Here is a 23,208-nt window from a genome sequence, read left to right as displayed (position 1 = left end):
CCAACGTCTCAGTACCTGCAGTCAATCAAGCAGAGCATCACGAAGCCGAGGGTCAGATAAAGACCAGAGGACACTGTGCTGTTAGGGAGTGGTCAGAGCAATATGGCTGTAACAACCACAACACACACACACACACACTGTTATGAATATTTAACCTGGAAACCATCTCAGCATGGATTAGCAAGGAACCTGCCCAATGACCTGCCTAACTGCATAACTTGTTTAGATAGAAGATCAGCATTTACTACAGTCAGCATCTGCGGCATGTTGTTCATATAGTCACTATATTACTGTTTTATATTCCATGTTTTGCAGTGAATAAATACATAGTTAGTGTGTTCACTGCTGATATGAAGGGAAGTGGCACTGATGCTGATGTCTTCCTAAATATCTTTGGAGAGACTGGTGACACAGGTAGGCAACACATTATTTTTTCATTGTTGATTATATCTTGTATTTTTATTCATTTTTTTATTAATCGATTACCACATAATGGAAAAATGCTTAAGCAGATATTAGATTTAAAGTTACACAAACAGAAAAATAGTAAATCTTACCATGTAAGAAGCTGGAAGCATTTGCTGGTTGCTTGATAAACAGTCAATTGAATATCAATTATATGCCATTAAGTTTCCATTGATCAAATAACTAATAGGTGACTCTTATATACATCTCTTTACAGCTGTTACATTAAGCCACTGCCCATCCTTGACAAATAGTGATGTCTATTCATCGTTAATGACTGTAGCCGCTTCCTCACTGTGAATTTAATGTTTGATTCTGATTCTTAAATTCTTCATGAAAGGAGAGAGACGACTGGACAGTGACAAAGATAACTTTGAACGGGGATCGGAGGACAAGTTTACGATAGAGGCTCCAAACCTGGGAAGGCTGAGGAAAATCACCATCGGTCACAACAACAGAGGTTCATCGGCTGGGTGGTTTCTGGATAAGGCATGTACAGGCTACATACTCATACATACATAATCTAAACAGATGTGCACACATACATAAAAACCGTCATGATAGAGCATACTGTTCCTCTACAGGTGGTGATCGATGACATGGGGAATAAAGAAGTGTATGAGTTCCCAGTTAATCGCTGGTTTGCTATGGATGAAGATGATGGCAAAATACAGAGAGATGTGTTGGTTGGATCAGTGCAACCAATGGGTGAGAACAAAGCCAGTCACTTTTTTCAGTATATTTAATATATGGATGTAGGCAATAATCATATTTCACTTGATTGACGTCAGTGATAAATTTGCAGCTTTTTGTGAATTTTCCTGCATCTACTTAGGAATTATATACAATGTACAAGTGATGACTGGAAATGTGAGGGGTGCAGGCACCAACTCTAAGATCCACATGGTTATGCACGGCTCCAAGGGCTTAAAAAACAGTGGCAAAGTCTTCCTGGAGGGCGGTGCTTTTGAGCGCGGTCTCATCGACATTTTCAACGTGGAGATTTGTGAACTGATCAGCCCGCTCAGCCGGGTAACCATCGGGCACGACAATGGGGCCGTTGGTGCCGGGTGGTACTGCGAAAAGGTACTTCACATGTCTTATTAGTTACAGATTGACTCTCAAAGTGCTGTTCACCCACCGAGCACCCGATTCCCTTCCAGGTGGTGATATACTGTCCTTTCACGGGCATTGAGCAGACATTTCAGTGCGGGATGTGGCTGGACGAGGACGAGGGGGACGGACTGATCGAGAGGGAGCTGTATGAGATGGTCTCTCTGAGGCAGAAAAAACAGAAGAGTGGGTGTCTTCATTCTACTCATAGATATTCTATGCATAGAACATTAATTCAAGTTTCATGTTATGTATTTGTATCTGAAAAAAAAAAAAGCTGGTCTCCTGGCTGACCTACTTTAGTATCAAATCTAACCTTTTCCAGAATACCCATGGTCCCTGTGGATTTGGACCTCAGATGTGAAAGGGGCAGGGACAGACGCCCAGGTGTTTCTGCAGATCTACGGACAGAAGGGCAAGTCTGATGAGATCAAACTGGAAAACAACTCAGACAGTTTTGAGCAGGGCCAGCTTGATAAATTCATGGTGAGCACATTACATTTTTTTTCACTGTGAAGCTCTCAAAGACATGTTTTTTTTTTCATGTGCATGTTTTTATTACACTTAAAAAAAAAAAAAAAAAAATGACTATAGGTCGAGATGCCAGACATAGGACGACTGCTGAAAGTGCGCATCTGGCACGAGAAGAGACATCCATTTGCTGGCTGGCATTTAGCGAAGGTGAGACTCATTGATCTGTCAGTGTAAGCTCTTAAGTCTGTTGCACAATGTCACCTCTGAGCACCGAGCTAGACACTGAATTACAGTTTATTTTGCACCTGAAACGAGAGTATGTACAAATCAGGCTGTAAATAAAGTCAGTTCATTTATGTCAGATTTTTTTTAACTGTCTTGGAAAATACATGTGAATATCACTGCTGCAATATTAATTAGTCTGAAAGAAGAAGAGGGGGAAATAAAGATGAAGATGTGTATAATGACACTCACTCTCTGCAGCTCACTTTGCTTAAGACCCTGACGATGGAGAAATATTCTTTTGAATGTGGCCGCTGGCTGGACATCAATGAAGATGACAATGAGATTGCCAGAGAGCTTCCAGCCACAGGAGCCCTCATTGAGGATCCTCTGCCCTGTATGAGGACACACATACAAAATACACCAGGCTCCATGTCAACAGTCAAGTGTATGAGATCTTAGTGTGTGAGGGTGCTTTATGGAACATAATGTGACCGTTCCTCTCTTGTTTTTCTTCAGTGATAAAGTATCGCGTCACCATCTGCACTGGCAACGTCAGCGGCAGCGGCACCGATGCCAGTGTCTTCCTCAATGTTATCGGTGACCTGGGTGACACAGGGGAGCGGCTCATGTTTATGAGCAAAAACAATGTCAACAAATTTGAAAAGGGCAACGTAAATGCATCATTACTTAAAGACGAACACAGAAAATACATAAATATTGTTTGGGAAATACTCAGCAGATGCTTTAATCCTTTGTCCCCCTGTCTTCCCCCAGCATGATGAGTTCCTCATTGAGTCCGTGTCCTTGGGCCAGGTGCGCAGGGTGCGCGTAGGTCATGATGGCCGTGGAGGAGGCTGTGGTTGGTTCCTTGATAAGGTGATGGTCAGGGAGGAGGGCCAGCCAGAGTCTTTGGCCATTGTGTTCCCCTGTTTCAGGCAAGGCAATAACACTTTGCACGCAACCTAAAGGAATACTAATCTGTTTTCTTGCTGAGAGCTGTATGAGAGAATTGATAACGCTGTCGTCCTGCACAGCAAACATGAAGCTGCAGTCAGTTAGCTTAGATTAGTATAAAGAGTAGAAGCAGGTGAAAGGTACCGAAGGTAAAAATGTGCCTACTAGCACCTCTAAAGAAGAAGGGGAAAATGTTGAACTATTTTATATGTTACATATAATTATTAGTGTAGAATTTAACATGTAATTCTTTATGTTGAAACCCACCAATACTCCAACCAGATGGACAAAACTGTCCAAACTGCTCCAGAAGCCTGATAAGTGCTGTAAATTGGCCACGTTTACATTCCCTAGCTCTCCAGCGGCGAATGTTTAAGTAGTTAGGCAGCTGATGGATGAGTTTGCCGTTACAAATAGGCACTAAATGCATGTGGCCCGCCAGCTCTCTCTCCTTTAGTAACTGGAGCCAAGACTGAGGTGCTGTGTTACCTCTGGAAAGAGGCTCTTCCTGTCTGTCTGTCCTGGTAAAAGAGAAAGGTTAGAGAGCTTCCAATGCAAAGCAATGGAGAACATACATATGCTTTCTTGTTTAGTCTTTTGTGTTGCTTGTACTGGTTATGTTCTGTTGTCTCTTTTTCACATTTTGAGGTTTTGAGGTTAATGATCAATAATCTTAGGATACTTGAAATGTTTAGTGATTTTAAATGGAAGCTTATACATTAAGTAAAACTTTATACCAGGCAAATATACAGTATGTAGATGCATAGCTCCAGCAGATGTATTTTAATGTTTGGGCGTCACTTTTTCTTCTCTATTCCTCGTTGGCTTTTTGTGTATATCTTGTATTTTTTGGCTTTTTTTCTACCACAATGGTTACTTGAATTTTCTGTCAGAGGTTGTCACTTTAATCTCAACCTGAAACCAATCTGTTAAAAAAAAAGTTATAAATAATAGATAACATGTCTTTCTTACTTATATTTGAATTTTCAGGGATGTTTAACAGGTGGTGGTGGTGGGGGTCTGGTGCTATAGGAGTAAACTTGTCTGTTTCCTTGTCTGTTCTTCTTCAGGTGGTTGGACCGTAATGAGGATGATGGACAGATCGTCCGTGAGTTAGTTCCAGATGGAGATGGTCTGCGTCTCTTTAGTGAGTACATAAAGATCAAGATCAAGATTACAGCGGTTACGTAACTAAAGGAACGAGAGCATCTTTTTAATGCTTACATAAATTATATCCAACTCCCTAATTTCACTCCACGTCAGATGTCAGCTACCACATAGCAATCAAGACAGGCAATGTGAATGGGGCCAGCTCCGACTCCAAGGTGTTTGTCAAGCTGTACGGGGAGAAGGCCGACACTAACAAGATGATCCTGGCAGTCTCTGACAATGACCTCAGGAACTACTTTGAGACGGGACGCACTGATATCTTCACCATTGACACCTTTGACATTGGAAAGGCAAGTCCTAGACATGCAGACACTTAACAGAGAACAGAGTTTATGGTTCAGACATATATTTGTGTTTTCTAATTCTATTCTATTCGCTCATGTCCTCTGTACTTACAGATCAGTCGTCTCCTGATCGGTCACACCAACGAGGGCCTGCGGGCTGGATGGTTTCTGGACAGTGTGCAGATCTCTGTGCCAGTTCATGGGATGCAGTACATGTTCCCGAGCCACCGCTGGCTCTGCAAAGATGAGGCTGATGGGAAAGTGGAGGTTGAGATCTATCCCAGCGAGGTCCTGGACATCGAGCAATGTAAATAACAGCAACTTAAAAAGTGCTGTACAGTCAGAATTCATCGCGTGAAACACAGTAACAGTGTTTATGAGTTGAAGTATTTTGCATTTAGCTACAGCTTGTTTCTTCTTGTCACTATGCTGTGATGCCCTCTCATTAACAGTGATCAACTATGAAGTAACAGTGATCACAGGGGACATGCGTGCAGGTGGCACCAATGCCAATGTCTTCTGTCAGATCTATGGAGATGAAGGAAAAACTGAAGTTCTTGCTCTCAAGAGTCGCTCCAACAATTTTGAACGTGGCACTACTGAAATCTTTAAGGTCTGTATTGCACCTGTGTCAAGTTATCTAAGTTTAAGTTGCTGCTGGTTTGACCGTTGTTTCATACACTTACCACCCAGATTGAGGCTCAGGATGTTGGCAAGATCTACAAAATACGCATCTACCACGACGGGAAGGGTATCGGAGACGGCTGGTTCCTGGAGACAGTGGACATCAAGCGGCTGACGATGGCCATGGTGCAGGTTGAGGTGAAGAAGGAGGACACCAAGAAAGATAAGAAGAAGGACAAAAAAAAGAAGAAGAAAGAAGAGGAAGAGGAGGTGGAGATAGTTGAGGAACTGCAGGAAGTGGTGGAGACATTTACTTTCACTTGTAACCGCTGGCTGGCCAGGGATGAGGAGGACGGGGAGATTGTGGTTGAGCTGCTGACTGAGGACAATGAAGACCTGGAGGGTAAGTAGAGCATGAAAGTAATGTGTTGAGCCACCGTTATTGGATTCCACTGGATACATATTATTGTTTTAATTATGACATTAAAACTGCTAATATCATCATTTGCAACGGTAAAATGTCAGTGGTGACTTACACACGCACTGTTTTCCTCTCAGTGAACTCATATGAGGTTCATGTGTTCACCGGGACGATGTGGGGGGCGGGGACTGATGCCAATGTTTACATCAACATCTATGGAGAGACTGGCGACACAGGAGAGCGACGGCTCAGGAAGTCCAACAACCTGAACAAATTTGAGAAAGACCAGGTAAGATTTGTTTCTGTCAGTGCTGGATGCCTGTCCCTTGAATATAAAGCTGTAGTGAGGAGACAGTTAACGCAGCTTAGCATAACATAGCAAAAAATCTGCCTACGAGTCCCTTTAAAACCCAGTAATTAACATTCTTTATCTTTTTTGTTTAATCTGTACAAGTGTAAAAATGGCAAGTTGTGGTTTTATGGGGAGTGTCTGATAATTAAAGGTAAAGACTCCAGGAAGTATTATTAGAAAGGAAATTTTTCCAGCACATAAATTCCTGTAAAACCACAAGCTGTCGTTTTCATAATTTGGTTTTTATGGATTAAACAAACAAGATGTAATCATCAGCAATCTACAGAGTCCAGTTAAACCACAGGACACAATGCAGCATCTTCTCTTCACAACTCTAAAAACATTTATAAGAAGTACGTTGTTGACTCCAGTTATTATTAAAGGTTTCCCTCTTTCACTTTTCGTAATGTTTTGCAGATGCACTTGTTTAATGTGCTGAGTTTTACGTAGTCAAGATAGTTATCACTGATACTGCTGTTCTGGTTAAATCTCAGAAGCTTTGCAGGTTAAATAGAGGTCGAATAAATAAGTAATGAGGCTCTCATGGACTTCTAACCTAAGACGTGACACTTCTTGACCCTCTGTCACCGGTTTGTTGCACGTGTGATGCAGGAGGATATTTTCAACATCACAGCGGTTGACCTGGGGATCCTGAAGAAGCTGAGAATCCGACATGACAACAGACAGGCCAGCGCCGGCTGGTTTCTGGACAGGGTGGAGATTGTAGACAACAAAGATGACAGCACGTAAGTCATGATGATTTTAGAAAGAGAGCAGTGATCTATTAGCACTTTAATTTAGATGTGACACTGCATTATCACACAAATCCTAAGTATAAATTAACCAATCAATTAATTTAAAAATACTTAGTCTTTTATTTCAATGATAATAAATTATTTACACCTTGCTGAGCCATACTTGGCACAAAATTAATGCCACCAGGTTTCACAAAATAGCATCATCCTCAAATAGCAAATAAAACCTTTGCACATAAAATGTCTGAGAGCTCCACTGTATGGTGTGAAATGGTACTCTTCTGCCTGGCATTAATTTAAAGAGGGATGGCCACTTTCTCAAAGTATTTTTAGACACAATAATCATGCTTATGGTATTGTCATTATGTGTACTATACACTGCATAAAATATATTGTATTTTGTGTTTTAGGTACTTTTTTCCTTGTAAACGCTGGCTGGCTATTGATGAGGATGATGGACAGCTTGCTAGGGAGCTGGTTCCTGTGGACGAGGCCTTTATGAGGAAGGGGGATGATGATGAGGAAGACTCTGAAGCCACACTCGGTCTGGAACAGAAAGGTGAGAGCAACATTATGGACAGCACAGAGAATCAGACCTTTGAACAAGATGGGAAGCCTTTTTTTAAATTAAATGAATGAGGATAATAATTACTACAGTAGATTGTTATATGATTAAATTGTTCCGATCTCTTCTTATGACAGCCATGTCAACAACATATACATTACGGATAAAAACTGGTGATAAGAAATACGCAGGAACAGATGCTAATGTCTTTATGATCCTGTACGGCACTAAGGATGACACAGGTAATACTTCATATTATAATACTGAATTATACCTGTGTACATGTGTATTTAAATAATGAAAATACTCTGTGATGTGCTCATCCACAGGGATAATTAATCTGAAAGCATCAAAGACCCATAAGAATAAGTTTGAACGGGGTATGATCGATGAGTTCACTGTGGAAGCTGTGGACATCGGATCGCTGAAGAAGCTACGTATTGGACACGATAACTGTGGTACAGTAGGACCGACTCTCTGTCTCTGCAGTGAATAATGAACACAGAGCGATGCACAGTACTTGAACAAAAAGGAATATACTAACTTGTTTCACTGTTTAAGGAGGAGGATCAGCAGGTTGGTTCCTTGACTGGGTGGAGATTGACGCCCCGTCTCTGGGACAGAAACAGCGCTTCCCCTGTGGTCGTTGGTTGGATAAAGGGGAGGATGACGGGGTTATCATCAGAGACCTTTTCCCAAATCCTCTTCAGACAGAGCTTTACACGCCTTGTAAATCACAGTGTTCTTCTCACCTTAAATATTAAATATATTTGTCACTTGATGCACATAATTGGTTATGATAATATTTTTTTCTTTTATAGTTGTTCCCTATGAGATTAAAATCTTCACGAGTGACGTGTTCGGAGCCGGCACAGATGCAGACGTCTTCATTGTGCTGTATGGGCGAGATGCCGTGTGTACACAGCAGAAGGCTCTGTGTGTCAACAAGAGAGAGAGGAGGATGTACTTTGAGAGAGGAGCTGAGGACATGTTTATTGTTGAGGTATAATAACAGTATATTGCCATGAATAAGTAGAATAGTGGCATTCATGAAGTTCTAGAAACCAGGGCAGTGAAAAACAGCAAGGTCATCAGTGCTTTTTTTGAATTTACTCAGGGATGGCTCTAGAGAAAAAAAAAAAAAAAGGTGGCAGAAGTATGTATGCTGATTTATTCATAAACAATCACATATATTGGTATTTGATTGTAAAAGCCCCAAAATGAAGATATTTCAAAATTTTCGACTCAAAACTATTTTTGTGGCACGAGAAAAACATTGAATAGACAAAAAAGCTGACTTGCCCTACCACAAAATACTGTGCTTTGCACTATTAGACCAATGGGGGCCACAAAATCTATGCAGACTGCAGACTGTTTAGCATAATTATTGCAGTAGCCATACCACTTCACCAATAATGTTGAAGTGCTATGGCTGCTGCAGTAATTATGCTAAACAACAAGTGTCAATTGTATTGTCATGCAATTGCAGAAATAATATGAGTTATTTCCATTCAGCTCTCAATTATAAGGCCAACTTGAGTGCAATAATCATGTGATGAAGTGAGGTGCTAAACACAGCAAATGGTGTTCAGTTGAAGAAACTTCTGCCTCATCTTTATCTAAGTTAGCCATAATGAGATCACTGACGTTCGAACATGACTGACAGTGGAGGAGTCGGTGTGAATGGTTTTTCTCCTGTGATGAACCAGTGTATAATCTATCAAATTTTCAAAATAAAAGAAAAGTACAATATTGTTCTTTTAGGTGTAGCGAGGTAAAAGTCATAAGGTCATAATGATCCAAGTTACCCAGTATTTATCCAGTAATGCTGATTAAATGGCAAAAATTATTTTCTCTGAACTTATATTTGAAAACGTGGTGAAAGTGCAAACTCTCAGGTACTGAGCTTTGAATGAACCATCACTGCATTGCTTTCTGATGTGGCTTTCAGTTTGGGGCTTGGAGCAAGTGATTTGGTGCTTTTTAAACTGGGTGCTTTTGTATGTTGCAATTTGGACATGTTTGTCTGCACACTGAGCAGCTTCAGAGATGTTGGTAGATTCAGCCAATTTGGGCTAGACTATGTTAATTAGCTTGCTTGTTACCTACCCCAAGTGAACATATTTGTGCATGCATAAAAACTTTTTCATCAATACTATCAAGCATTCAGTCACTTCGCTAGCTAGCAAACAGGTATATGGACTTTGCACTTAACATTTTTTTCTGCCATCATACAGCCTGTCGGCCCATACATGGGCCTATCAGAGGGTTATGAACATGCTCTGACGGAGTAAATTTAAAGGTATGTCAATAAAGACAGGCAGTACCTCTTTAAATGGTTAGAGCCGCTAAAATTCATTTTGCGCTAACCATAAGCGCATTTATTAATATCTACCAGCAGGGGCATGGTGACTGCCTACCTTTTAGACAAGTAGAACTCCAATTCTCGCTCCATTCCTCCATTATTTATATTCCTTTAGTCCGTAAGGGTCCACAGATCACAAAAATCAAAAGAGCTTCTCCATAAAAGTGTTCCAGGTTATGAATATCGTCGTGAGAAGTCCAAAGCAGGATCCGCTGTTCTTCCCTCATTTCTCCCATCTCTCTCTGAGGCTGCGTTAGCAGCAGCCCTTGTTTGTTAGCTTTCTGGCTACAAAATAGAGGCGGGTCAGCCAGTGTAGCGGAGCGTAAAGCGTAATGACGTATATTTTTCCATAAGGCTGTTAGAGGGATGTTTTCCTTGACCAATCAGAGCAAACCATCTCATGCTGCATTCGTTAGCACTCGGACGTCGGAGTTTCATTCTTGTAAACTTCCGACCGGCCACAACTTTTACATATACATATATATACTTTTGAATTAGACTGTCCAAAACTGGGATGGAAGCTCGGGTGGCATAGTATTTTTTTTTAGGAGTGGCAGCTGCCGTCCTATGCATTTACTGTGGTAAATTCGGTAAATTCAGTACTGAATATTTTGTCAATACAGTAATTTTTTCTGCTTTTTGTGCAGCTAGAAGACGTGGGGGATGTAATTGAGAAGATCCGTATCGGCCATGACAACCGTGGGGTTAACCCGGGCTGGCATCTGGACAGGGTGGAGATCAGACGTCTTCTCAGGAAAGGAAAGGTACTGTCTACAAGGGACAGGTGCAGTAGCGGAGGGAGTATTCAGCTCTTTTACTCAACTGAAAGCAGCAATACTGCAAAATAAAAATATTGCATTCGAAGTAAAAGTCCTACCGTGCGAGTTCATCTAGTAAGTAAAAATTAAGTGTAATACTATTATATAATACATTGTTGGATTATAAACACTGAGGCATTCATGTTTGAGTAGCATTTTACATTTTTGTAGTTGTACTTTAAGTAGTTGGACTTAATCTACGTAGAGGAGTAGAAATATGAAGTTACATTCAATGAAGTACAAGCACCTCAAAATTGCACTTGCACACAGTGCAGTACACCACCAAAACATAAACATGAGGGCTATCAAAAGCTCCAGGGTCTGATCACTGATATCGATCTTAATACTTGCACTTAAATGCTTAACAAACATCTCAAATATCTAATGTTGAAGAATTATAATTTGTCATTGTCAGCGCCCTACTTCCCACTTCTACTGACAGACCAACACTATTTTTGGTCAGTAGGTGGAGATGTTCTCCTCACAGATAGATGAGGGTGATCCAGCACTATGACTAACCCAAGGCTCAGTCAAACTGTGCTCACTGATTTCCCTCTAAGCCACAAACACTCAAATGAAATCATAGTTTTGTTTCCATAGGGTTCAGAGACTGTCATCTTCCCATGCGAGTGCTGGCTTGCCAAGTCGGAGGATGATGGAGAAACAGTGAGAGAGCTGGTGCCGTCTGACATCATTACTGAGAAACTTTCACGAGATGGAAGTCTGAAATTGACTGAAGTCGAGGTGGAAGATGCCCTGGAGAGTATGTTATCATATGCAGACAAACAATACATGCATGTGCATTTATTATACACTGTTATGTTCTGTCTTTTCTCCAACTTTCTGAGCATTAGTTTGGATTTTTTCCATCCCTGAATGAGTTTCTATCATGACAGTGGCATCAAACAAGGATAGAAAATAGCTTTCTTTCCTGTCTGTTTTCTGCCAATTGCCTTGAAATGATCCCTTGTTTTCTTGTCTGTGATCATCATCCCCACCACAGCTCACACATACAAAGTATCAGTGATGACAGGTGATGTGTATGGAGCCGGCACCGACGCCAACGTCTTCCTCACAATTTACGGGGACCTGGGCGACACTGGAGAGAGGAAACTCAGCAAGTCAGAGACAAACAGCAACAAATTTGAACGAGGCTCTGTAAGAAAGCACAGATTTTGTGGCTAATTTCCACAATGAAACTTTAAGCTGTTCTCTTTTATTATTTGTAATGATCAATGAAGTGACAAACAATCCTAATGCTGTGAATAACGAATAATCCTCAGAAGCAAGGCAAACACATCCTACAAAGTAAAAACTACACAGTGATGACCAACTGTTATGTTTTATCTCCCCAGGTGGATAAGTTTACTATGGAGGCAATCGACCTCGGACAGGTTTTCAAGATAAAAATCCGCCATGATAACAGTATGGTGAGCGCCGACTGGTACCTGGACCAGGTGGAGGTGGTAGACGTGGACACGGAGGAGGTCTTCCTCTTCTTATGTGAACGCTGGCTCTCCAGGAAGAGGGAGGACAGACGCATTGAGAGAGTCTTCTACGTCAAGGTAACATGAAAGACTGTGTGTAACTGGGTGTGTCTTACAATCATATGTAGAAATGGGCAGGAGATATTATTATTAAATCCTGATAGTAGAACTGGAGGAGTAAAATCATGAAAACTGCTGTACAAATAAAGTTATTATAGGGTCATGTAAAATTTAAAAGACATATAACACTTCATTTTTCCACTGACCCCTCACAGTATCTTTCTGACATACTGTAGACATACTGTTGCTTGAGATGTCGATTTCTTAGTTTTCTCTTTCCAGTCCATTACAGTGAAGGGGAATGGGATTGTTGGGGAATTGGGAATTATTTGTATTATAAACCTAGCCTCATTGTTGTAAATGGGGTGGACAGATGTACAAGACAGTCTAACAGCACCACAAATTACATCCTCCAAAATGATTATCTTCATGAATACCCGAAGTGTAGATCTTAGCATGCACAGTATATATATTTGTGTTTGTTTGTGTGTTTGTCTGTATCACTGTGTGTGTCATGTTCTGTTCAGGGTTATGAAGGAGTGAGAGAGAGCCTAAACAGTAAAAAGAAGAACTCAGCTCTGACAGTGAAGAGTGTCGACAGTAACATGAACAAAAAGAACAAGAAGAAGAAGGATGAGGAAATTGAGCTCCCACGTAAGAAAAATTTCAAGAATCTTCAGCACTGCGTGCCTGATTCATCTTCTGCTCTGTGAATGTTACTGTTATTAATATTCAAACACAGATATTTTTGCATAATCTCATGTCCTCGTGAATGAATAAGTGCTGTGGCCTTCCTGTGCAGTCATACCATACCACATCACCATCTGTACTGGACTGGAGCGGGATGCGAGCACCACCAGCAGGGCTTATGTGATCATTATCGGGGCCAATCACACCCAGACAGAGAGGTTGTGGCTGGACCTGCCAGATGGGAGGAAGGGCTTTGAGGCCGGCTCTCTGGAGAGCTTTGAGTCCCACGGTGCAGACGTGGGGGATATCAAAAAGGTCGAGGTGAGGGAGGGAGGGCCGCTTTTAGAGTTTCAGTGAAGATCATGCACTCACGCATCCACACACACACACACACACACACACACATCAACAAGCAGAAAAATACACCCATGTAGCTTGAAGTGATTGTTTCTCTCCCTCCCTGCAGCTCGGCCATGATGGGGGCACTCCTGAGAGCTGCTGGCTGGTTGATGAGCTGTCTGTTGCTGTGCCAACCAAAGGGGTCAAATACATCTTTGCTTGCAAGTGCTGGCTGGCCAAAGATCGAGGAGATGGGTTGACTGCAAGAGTATTCAACGTGCTGGATGCAGAGGCCATTTCCATCTCCCAGAAGGTATGTAAATGTGAACAAATTGAGGTAAGCACAACCATATGACAGAGAGCATACATCACAGTTAGATCAAATTTCTGCAACTGACCAGTGATAATGACTCAATTTGTATCATACTGTCACTAATGGAACCAGTGGAACAATTTACATTAACTGTCACCCCCCTGAATCATGATTAAACATTAATTTGCAGTTAATACCTTCAAATCTCCTAAATCCCCTTTGATTCATTTTTATTTCACAACATCTTTTGACGACATTAAATCCCATCCTTCCCCTCATAAACACTGAGACTTAGATGTGAAAGGTGTCTGAAACTCAGCAAGTACCTGTCACCTTGCAGTCTGTTAAGATGGTAACAGTCGGTGTAAACGTCCGACCATTATTGCGCCATGACACTAGAATTGTATGTATTGCCATTAGAATTAAAAAATATAATTCACAATGTTATTGCTATAGAAGAAGACTGATGTATTGAAGGTAGATACACTAATGAAGGTATTAGACATCTGTAGGGAATTAGTAATATTAATGAAAATGAAGTGCTTTTCTAGGGCTTATCTTTGTGCCTGTGTCGTGTCAGATTATGTCTCTATAATAAAATATTCCACGTACGATGATAAATGACTGTCTAACTCAAGATGCTTCATCACAAGGAGTGTCAGACAGAGCAGTGCCATGTCTTCCTATCTTTTTATTGTTAGCAATAGAAATATAACGTTACAAAGAATTAGACAGTAAGGACATCATGATCTCGTTGATTTACAACTTTGGCAATTTTTGAAAGGTCCCTTCCCACACTGATGGATTACTGAATGGCCCTAATGGCTGTAGGCCAGAGCCTCTGTTTGTAATGGCTGTTAACCTTTCCTGTTGGAAAGTCTATCTAACAGCTACAGAGAGATGAAAAATGACTATAAAGTGATGAAACATGACCACGAAGTGACACAAAACGACAGCAAAGAGACATTTAACAATCTCTAAGAGACACGAAATGACTAAAAACAACATGTTGTTTGTCTCCTTCAATATGGGGGTCTTACTCCTATGTTGTTGTTGGGGTGGGGGGCCTTTGACTTGTTTGTGCCTAGGGACCCATTGTTTTTTAATTTGTATATGCCCTCCCACTGTAAAAACACACTTTTTCATACACCTTTCATTATTATTTTATGGATGTTTACAGCATCACCAACAAACTTATGAGTCCTAAAATATAAATGGATTTATACTGTGTATAATTGCTCCACAATTGCAAGATAAATCCCTCTTCCCCTGGTGTTTTAAAGGTAATATTGCTTGTGGGAGATGGGTGTGAGAGGGAAATCAAGTAAGTAAAATTTCTCATGTTTTCACATCAGATCATTTATGAAGTGACGGTGGTATCAGGAGACGTGCAAAACGCAGGAACAGACACCCAGATCTTTATGTCTGTGTTTGGGGCCAACGGCAGCACAGAGGAGATGCTGCTGCAGAAAAATGAGGACAGGTAACCAAAACATCGCCATCACGAACAATAAAAAAATTAGCATTTTATTATACTGCTGGTGATAAAACTGTGTTGTTTGTGTGCTGGATAATAGGTTTGAGCGAGGTCAGGAGGACACTTTCAACATGGAGATCGATGACATTGCCCCACTGAGGAAGATGAGGCTTCGTATTGATGGCTCTGGCAGTCGACCTGACTGGTTTCTGGATAAGGTCAGCTCACCTTAACCCACCTACTACAGCGACAGACAGGCATATATTAGAGCAAAAGGAAAGCTTTAGGCAGATTTAACACACCAGAACCAGCTGATGATGCACTATGCAGAGGTTTCGTTAATTTTTGTTGAGGGCTAATTGGTTATGAAGAGGACAGTGCTGATCTCATCCATAAAACATAAAACCAGGAGCATAAAAAGCAGAGCAGTAATTGCTAGCTTCTTCCAAAATCAATAGTACAAAGCAGTCACAGGTTCTGTGTTTTTATCCAGGCGCTGTATGCTTTAGGTCACAGGATCATTCAGTCTATTATATCACACAGACAAATACACACACACATCTATCCATGCCTGCAGGAGAAGGGTCAATGATTCACCCACCCACAAAGACACACACAGACACACACACACACACACAGCAGGGCCCGGAGTTCCTGGAGTGAGCATATTGACCCATTTTATTTACCATGCTGTTGTTGCTGGCATCACAGAAACACACACACATACAGAACACACACAGCACACAAACATGGCTTAGTAATGAGCACTGTGTGTCTGCTTTCAGTAGAGACAGAACATTTCATTTTGTATTTGCTGTTAGTCTGGATTAATGTGTGTTGGTGCAAATATCACAAATTTTTAATGCGTAGTCCTGCAATATAATTGACTGCATTAATATACATAGTTTCCCAAAATGGTGACCCCGTGAGGATAGCATCACTGCTCACCTCCAAATTCAGTCTGATGTCTCAGGCCAACTGCTTTGATGAAACAGAGCACATTTCCTATGCAAATGTCTTCTCTGGTAAAGGCACCATGCCTGCAGAGCAGCAGACCAGTCAGGAACAATACCAAGCCCTGTCCGTCCGTGCCTGGGACTCAGCGGCTGCGAACATCTCCTTGACTTGACCCTGCACAGAGCCTGGTGTGTTCAGCATCACAAGCAGATGTGCTGTCTTTATGGATTTCTGGGTCTGTGTATTGAAATGGACACAACAGTGCGCTGGGCAAACTGCCAGCATACTAATCTGCCCAAATAAATATGCAGAGTGGAGAGCTCATACAAGTGTGCCTGCCTGATCCTGGTTTTTGTTAATAATATTAATTAATGAAAATACTCCAGAGGACAAGCGATCAGACATCTTGGGAGAAGCGAGGGTTTGTGTACATATCACTAACACATGACAATGTGTGACACCAACACCTTTTAATATGCTCAGGGGAGTAGCCAGTGATCTGGCTCCATGGAGGACAATGTCAGTCGGTCCATCACTGTGGTCCAGACTGAAATATCAACTGTTGGATGGATTGCCATGCAAGTACACACATTCATGTTCCTCAGAGGATGAATCCTGTTGACTCTGGTTATCCAGATCCCTGAATTTTCTTCTAGCGCCACCATTTTCTGTACCGACATTCATGTTCCTCACAGGATTGATCATGTATGTATAATGTACTGTATGTCCAAAAACTAGTGGCATCAGTCTCAGCTGTACATTGTGCTTAGAGCTAATTAGAAAATGTTAGCATGCTAAAACAAGATGGTCAACATGGTAACATTAAACCTGCTAAACATAAGCAAGTCATTGTGAGCATGTTAGCATGCTGATGCAAGCTACACTTGTTCCACATTTTTACCAGAATTAATGATGATAGAATGGATTGGAATGGATCCATTTTTATTGTTTAATCTTTGTAATACATTATAATAACAGTATCTAATATTGTTACGCCTGAGTTTGAAAAAATTTGCATTTACGTTTTATTGCTTTATTACTGTGGTTGAATTTTTGTGCTTTGACTGTGGCAGTTGATCAATAAAATCAATGATGGGATCCTGAGTGACCTTTATAATAAGTGTAATATTATCTTTAAAGAGCTGACTCTGTTCATTCAGGTGATCATGCGTAACCTGACCACGGAGGAGGTGTCTGTGTTCACCTATGAGGAGTGGCTGTCCAGGACACGTGGACCCAAGAGGACTGTGATCTGTGAGATGGCTGCTGTGGTGGACGAGGAGCTGATGGTGGAGCTCACCACCTACATCATCCAGGTCAAGACCAGTGATAGTGCCGGTAAGTCCTCAACATGTGCAGGCTGCTGTTAGCTGGCTCACCAGCCAGGAAGTCCCATTGAAAAGATAGTTTCAGTTCAACATAGTGAGAGTCAACAAAAGTGGGGTGAGGGTAGGCAGCGACCTGTCGTGTTGCAGTCAGAGAACAAGTTTCTACCCTTTCCCTGTGAAAAAGTGTACATTGCATTGTTTTAGGGAACATTTATGTTTAACTGGAGATATGTTTAATGTATTTCTGTACTTCCATTTTCATACACATTACCTAAGGCAGGTCCCAACCTCCCTGGCTTGGGACCCCTTCAAAAGAGCCTTTTTCTTGCACAACTCCTCATCACATATTGTATATTATTATTTTTATTATTAAATACTTTATTTAAACAGGTTGTCTCATTGAGATCAGGATCTCTTTTTCAAGAGAGACTTGTGTACAAGAATAAACATACAGTTCATACATAAACAGACACACATATGTCAGTGTTTGTTTATGTTTTTGTCAGTTCAAATACAGATTCTAATTGTTTTATTTAATACCTTTTAGGGGAATAAAGATATATAAAAAATATTCAGGAATTAATGAGAAAAAAGCAAAGAAAGCGTCAGAAAAAAATAAACATAATTTATGTGCAGCAAAAAATGTAGCATTTACACTAGAAAAAGAAGAGGGCCGAGGATTGATCTTTGGGGAACACCTTTTATGTTAGCATTTGGACCAGACCTGTGAGGCAAAGGAACTGAAGAGTTCAAATGTATTCAACAGATGAGTGTATTTCAAGTCAACTTATTAGGAATACCAACACGATCCCTCCATCTGTAGGTCAGTGTCAGGTCAGGTCCAGGGACGCTCTGAGCAGCTCAGACATTCTCTTTCATCAGTAACATCCTCCAGCTTTTCCTGGGGGATCCCGAGGGACTCAGCGGTCAGCTGAGACATATAATCTGTAAAGTGTGTCCTGGGTCCACCTTTTCTATCATCTCTTAGCTATTCGTGTTTTAGAAGACTTTCAAAGGGATTGCACCTGAGGGTATCCTGCAGTAGCTCAAATAGCTAACTTAAAAGTGGATGGAGAATTGATTCATGGGACCTCGTCAATCAGTGAACTCCTAGCTAATGTCATCCAGTTGGTAGATACGATTTTTGTCTGTAATCTTACTCGTTCACTATCCAAGTTAGATGTTATGTAGATCCTCATCCTCATTTGACCTGCTCTTGTGCAGAGGTTTGTGTTTTCCATGAGGAGCGAAATTGGAATCATTTACGTTTGACTTCAACATGGTAATGGAAGACATCCTCCTCAGAAACCCTCAATGCGGTTTTGCTCTCTACTTTTCTTCATGCAGTATTTTCTATGGCTCAGTAGCGCTGCTGATCAATACGATAGTGTGGCAAGAAGTCTGAGCTGACTTCAAAGGACTGCTCTCTGCCCTTGGCAGTTACTGGAAGCTAAGATGTAGCTCTGCACCACTACTCAGGCTCTGCGAGGAATAATGAGCACGGCTGATAAACACACATGCACATACAGGCACAGGCATGCAGTCAGCATTTCATAGGTGAAGCTGTGCATATGGTAATGCACCCCTTGTGAAGAAGCATTGAATGTCAAGTATGTACATGAATATATAGAGTGGCAAAGGAAAAGGTAACAGCAACTTACAGTAAATGCAATTCTTATGGTATTGGTAATGTTGCTAACACTTTTATTTCTCATTAAAACTACAGGGCTTTTAATTAAAATATTGGCTCTCTGTCTCAGTGTACAGACACTAGGAAAATGTGCTGCAGACTGAGTGGTATCTAACCCCTGTAATGAAATAATCAAGCACAGAGGGATTATAGATGTGCTCTCTGAGTCAGAGAACACAGCTCTCTCCGCTCCTCATTTTTCTCTTTGCATCATGTGGTTGGTTTTTAGCTGATCAGTTTCCTTGGGGCTTTGCAATCTCAGTGTTTATTAGTAATTCAACAAATCCCTGCAATAGTTGAGATGAACTGCAATTTAAAAAGCTCTACAACAAAGTGCAAGCACACAAATTTATATTCACCACGCTAAAACCGTTTACAGAAGAGAGGTAATTTTATGTAGTTTCCATTTCCATTAATGTAATGCATTTCAGTTGCCATAATATAAAAAACACAATTAGGCATAGGTAAAAAAAAAAGTGTTCAGTTATTGATTTGGCGAGGATCTGAGCATGGTTAAACTCCCACTTTCAGTCACATTGTCTTTGATTGATCCAGTGTTTTTTTTTTCTGTTGAGAAAATCAAAACAGGACAGAGCACGCAAATTCTGATCAGTCAGAATTTCTGATTTTATTTTCTAAATGTCTCCTCAGGAGCGGGCACTGATGCCAATGTGTGGGTCATCATTTTTGGGGAGAACGGAGATACGGGGACACTGGCACTGAAAGAATGCAGCAAGTCCAACAAGTTTGAGCGCAAGCAGGTGGACACATTTCGCTTCTCAGACATCCTCAGCCTTGGAGAGCTCTCCAAAGTACGAGTCTGGCACGACAACACAGGTCAGCCACTCAGAGAAACAGTGTAGAGTCACTGACGGGCTGATTAAAAATGCACTTTGTAACTGCCATTTTGAAAAGTGATACATAAATGAAGCTAACTTGATCAAATTACGTTAAAATCACATAACATGAGATAGATCTGATCTGGAAATGTGTGAGGCACCACCTGGACAGTTAATGGCTTAATGCAGCTGCTGTCCAACACTAACAACTGCTGTATCACTGGTCTGACTTTGAGGAAACCTGAAGGAATAACACAGCTTTTTACTGATTGGCCCAAAAGGTTCCTGTATCACTCTCAGTTTTTTACTCTTGACAACATCTTTATGTACGGTTTTGTTTGTATACTGATCCCATTACACCCAGGTTCGGCTCCTGGATGGCATTTGGAGTACATTGATGTGAAGGATGAGCTCATGGATAAAACCTTTCGTTTCCCCTGTGACCGCTGGCTTGCCAAGAATGATGATGATGGACAGATAATGAGAGAGCTGGCCTGTGCTAACAACGACTACTTAGACCTCGATGAGAAGACCAGTAAGGCCAGAACTTAATGCTTAAGATTTCAGTCATGGTCGATTTTGCAACCCCTGTGGTTAGTGCACTTTAATATTACCCATAAGGCCCCATAATTCTTGAGGTAGCAAACACTCATTGAGCTTTGTTAGAAATAACAGAAGAGCAAATGGTGTGTCTCTTTACAGTGCAGCAAAATAATCTCACATTGTTTTAATAAAGCAGTAGGAGTAACTGAACACAGCTCTGATATGGTGTAAAGAGAGTGAGAAGAAAACAGAGGCGGACATCAATGAGACAAAATTACATGTTGCATTGTTTTCAGCACAGGAAACTCTGCCACTAACATTGAAAACTACTGTGTAGAGAGGTAATTAGTAAATACATATAATGGCTACAGAAAAAATGCAGACCATAAATAGTATCAAAAACAGGGTTGATTTCATGAAAGTCTTATAGTGTTTATTTAATCCAAATTATTCTGTACATTTTTGTGCCAATGCATCTTTATGTATGCTGTATATTCTGTGTGGAAATGATGCCATGTTTGTTTGAGGACACCTGGGACAATTTACTGTAACTGTGTCCGTGTTTTCTCTCTAAAAGAATATGAAATTTGTGTCACAACTGGAGACACGGCTGAGGCTGAAACCAAAGAAAATGCCTGGATTGTACTTGAGGGGAAGAAGGGCCGATCAAAAGAATTTGTAATGGAGAACTCCTCAAAGAAGAAGAGGTTCTTACGGTAGGTACTTGCTGCAAGATTAATTCAATGAGCTGCAACTTTTTTGCATGAAAAAGCTCAAAGAAATTCACTTTCTCTCCCTCTGATTCTCCCTTTACTCTAATTATGAAAATCCCACTTGCACCGAGTACTTGAAACCAAAGCTGCATTCCACTTTTGTGACATTACACCGTCCTGCTGAGAATTCATTCTAGCACAGAACAAGGCCTGTGGGCCAATTGAAAATAATAGCTACTCATTTACTCAACGTTTTTATGCCCCTTCGCTTTTTAGGGGAAATGTTGACAGGTTTGAGTTTTCGTCCAAGAACCTGGGCGATATTGCTGGTATCTGCCTGGGCCACACACCCAAGGATGGAAAGAAAGTAAAGGGGGAGGTTTACTGGCATGTGGAGGAAGTCGTCATCACTGAAAGGGAACTGGGAAACAAGTAAGACATCTATGCTTCCACATCTACACCTATGCATTCATTCTTTTTTTTTTTTTACCATACTTGTACATTTTGTTCTTCTCTGTTTCCTCACTTCCAGGTACATCTTCAGTTGCAATGCCCTCATCCCTCTCTCTCCAAAGAGGGATGATTTCTTGACCTTTGAGTGCACAAAAACAACTGAGAGTTTTGCCAGTAAAGCTCGAAGCCTGGTGCCCGTCAAGTACGAGATCATCGTCATCACAGGTGATGAGAAGGGAGCAGGTACAGATGCCAATGTTTTCATCACTGTCTATGGCTCCAATGGAGATTCAGGCAGCCGGCAGCTGCGACAGAAGTTTCGCAACCTTTTCGAACGTGAGCAGACGGACCGTTTCCTGCTGGAAATGTTGGACATGGGAGAGCTGCAGAAGGTTCGGGTGGAGCACGACAACTCTGGTCTGAGCCCCGGCTGGCTGCTGGATCGCGTGGAAGTCACAAACACAGCCAACGGTGTAACCACCATCTTCCTCTGTGGGAAGTGGCTGGACACTAAGAGGGCTGACGGGCAGATCACCAGAGTCCTCTACCCGAAATACTAAAGTATTATCTCTAAACACTCCCATAGCAGAGAGATCCACCCTCAGGTTGAAAAGTAATGACCAAAGAGACTTTGCTCTCGAGAGTTTTACTTCTCAGGAATTGAGACAGATTTTTACATCCATAGCTTTTTGGGTTTTTTAATTATATTATAGTTAGATGTTTAATACTACCTGAGAATACAGCCTGCAATGAAATATTGTGACAATATCTTGAATGTGCCATTCTTTTTAAATTTCATGTCAGGGATAGTTTGCGTAGCTGCTTTGTTATAACAGAGGTTTTATAAAAGATTAAACTCTTTTGTAATGCTCAGACTCCCAGTTTCCAACCTGTTTGTCTCAGTGATGGATCTATACAAATATCAAACCATACAAATATGGGTTTTTCTTTTTTTAAAACAGCATAGACTGAATTTGTTTATAGTACCAGTGGATCAAATGTCTATGCATGATATGAAATAGACTCTTGTTGATGACCCCACAGAGATTGAGCTCTACAGAGCATTTTACTGTCTTTCAGCTCAGTGTTTTGGTTTAGTGGCCTGCAGCTCTGTTTTAGTTCAATCTCACTGTCATTGTCAAACCATCTCAGCAGGAAGCTGTTTTCAGTGGAAAAGCTCTGATTACCTCACTGTAGACTCAGCCACAGATTTATATTCATCAGGTGGCCAGAAATACAAGGTCATAATATATCAGCATTGTGTTTACTTCATCCACTGCACCCTCATAAAATATCAGTCATTGCTGCTTTGATCCTGCAATCAATCAATCCTGCATTTTTGGCCAGTTGTGAGAAGCGGAAAAAAGCTGTAAATACAATATTATCACCTTCTTTATTTAGTTTATATAACAGACCTGTTAAACAGTTGCCTATTTACACATCTAGTAATTGTGGACCAACTTTCTTCCATCATTCTTTCTCTTTTCTTTCTTTTTGTTCTGTTTTTGGTGTCAACTCTTACAGGAAATCTTTGCCTCTTTAGCTGCTAAAGCCAGAGTAGTGACAGTGAACCGAAACAGTAAAGTTGTTTGCTGAAAAACCAAAATGATTTACTGAAAGTTTCTATAAAGGTCTATAAAGAACTGAAGAGAATCTGAATTTTAGAAAATGTGCATAAATCGATCCCCAAGACATCTAGAATGTTTCTACTGAAGGTAAAAGTCATATAAAGGC

The 23,208-nt window shown here is 41.0% G+C and overlaps 1 protein-coding gene across 1 annotated transcript in view; it reads left to right on the top strand.

Annotated features, from left to right (window-relative positions):
• loxhd1 (lipoxygenase homology domains 1) overlaps positions 1 to 22,034 on the top strand; it is a 30,137-nt gene extending 8,103 nt beyond the window's left edge. The window contains exons 5-41 of the mRNA XM_022769845.1: positions 316 to 414; positions 806 to 954; positions 1,050 to 1,173; positions 1,301 to 1,551; positions 1,629 to 1,764; positions 1,904 to 2,064; positions 2,173 to 2,259; positions 2,536 to 2,671; positions 2,794 to 2,948; positions 3,052 to 3,212; positions 4,302 to 4,378; positions 4,495 to 4,691; positions 4,800 to 4,992; positions 5,138 to 5,298; positions 5,379 to 5,712; positions 5,868 to 6,019; positions 6,695 to 6,828; positions 7,248 to 7,396; positions 7,540 to 7,644; positions 7,732 to 7,860; positions 7,964 to 8,131; positions 8,224 to 8,405; positions 10,415 to 10,531; positions 11,186 to 11,348; positions 11,589 to 11,743; positions 11,941 to 12,150; positions 12,660 to 12,786; positions 12,935 to 13,143; positions 13,289 to 13,474; positions 14,830 to 14,957; positions 15,052 to 15,169; positions 17,069 to 17,246; positions 19,578 to 19,763; positions 20,130 to 20,300; positions 20,886 to 21,024; positions 21,298 to 21,453; positions 21,554 to 22,034. Coding sequence (XP_022625566.1) covers positions 316 to 414; positions 806 to 954; positions 1,050 to 1,173; positions 1,301 to 1,551; positions 1,629 to 1,764; positions 1,904 to 2,064; positions 2,173 to 2,259; positions 2,536 to 2,671; positions 2,794 to 2,948; positions 3,052 to 3,212; positions 4,302 to 4,378; positions 4,495 to 4,691; positions 4,800 to 4,992; positions 5,138 to 5,298; positions 5,379 to 5,712; positions 5,868 to 6,019; positions 6,695 to 6,828; positions 7,248 to 7,396; positions 7,540 to 7,644; positions 7,732 to 7,860; positions 7,964 to 8,131; positions 8,224 to 8,405; positions 10,415 to 10,531; positions 11,186 to 11,348; positions 11,589 to 11,743; positions 11,941 to 12,150; positions 12,660 to 12,786; positions 12,935 to 13,143; positions 13,289 to 13,474; positions 14,830 to 14,957; positions 15,052 to 15,169; positions 17,069 to 17,246; positions 19,578 to 19,763; positions 20,130 to 20,300; positions 20,886 to 21,024; positions 21,298 to 21,453; positions 21,554 to 22,034 — 6,164 coding nt within the window. The remainder of the gene's footprint in view (positions 1 to 315; positions 415 to 805; positions 955 to 1,049; positions 1,174 to 1,300; positions 1,552 to 1,628; positions 1,765 to 1,903; positions 2,065 to 2,172; positions 2,260 to 2,535; positions 2,672 to 2,793; positions 2,949 to 3,051; positions 3,213 to 4,301; positions 4,379 to 4,494; positions 4,692 to 4,799; positions 4,993 to 5,137; positions 5,299 to 5,378; positions 5,713 to 5,867; positions 6,020 to 6,694; positions 6,829 to 7,247; positions 7,397 to 7,539; positions 7,645 to 7,731; positions 7,861 to 7,963; positions 8,132 to 8,223; positions 8,406 to 10,414; positions 10,532 to 11,185; positions 11,349 to 11,588; positions 11,744 to 11,940; positions 12,151 to 12,659; positions 12,787 to 12,934; positions 13,144 to 13,288; positions 13,475 to 14,829; positions 14,958 to 15,051; positions 15,170 to 17,068; positions 17,247 to 19,577; positions 19,764 to 20,129; positions 20,301 to 20,885; positions 21,025 to 21,297; positions 21,454 to 21,553) is intronic.
• Positions 22,035 to 23,208: the final 1,174 nt, after the last annotated feature.

This window comes from Seriola dumerili, unplaced genomic scaffold (assembly GCF_002260705.1).
Source record: "Seriola dumerili isolate Sdu_G_001 unplaced genomic scaffold, Sdu_1.0 BDQW01005691.1, whole genome shotgun sequence".
Taxonomy (NCBI): domain Eukaryota; kingdom Metazoa; phylum Chordata; class Actinopteri; order Carangiformes; family Carangidae; genus Seriola; species Seriola dumerili.
Note: the sequence above shows the minus strand (reverse complement) of the source record. Positions and strands in the feature narration are given on the sequence as shown.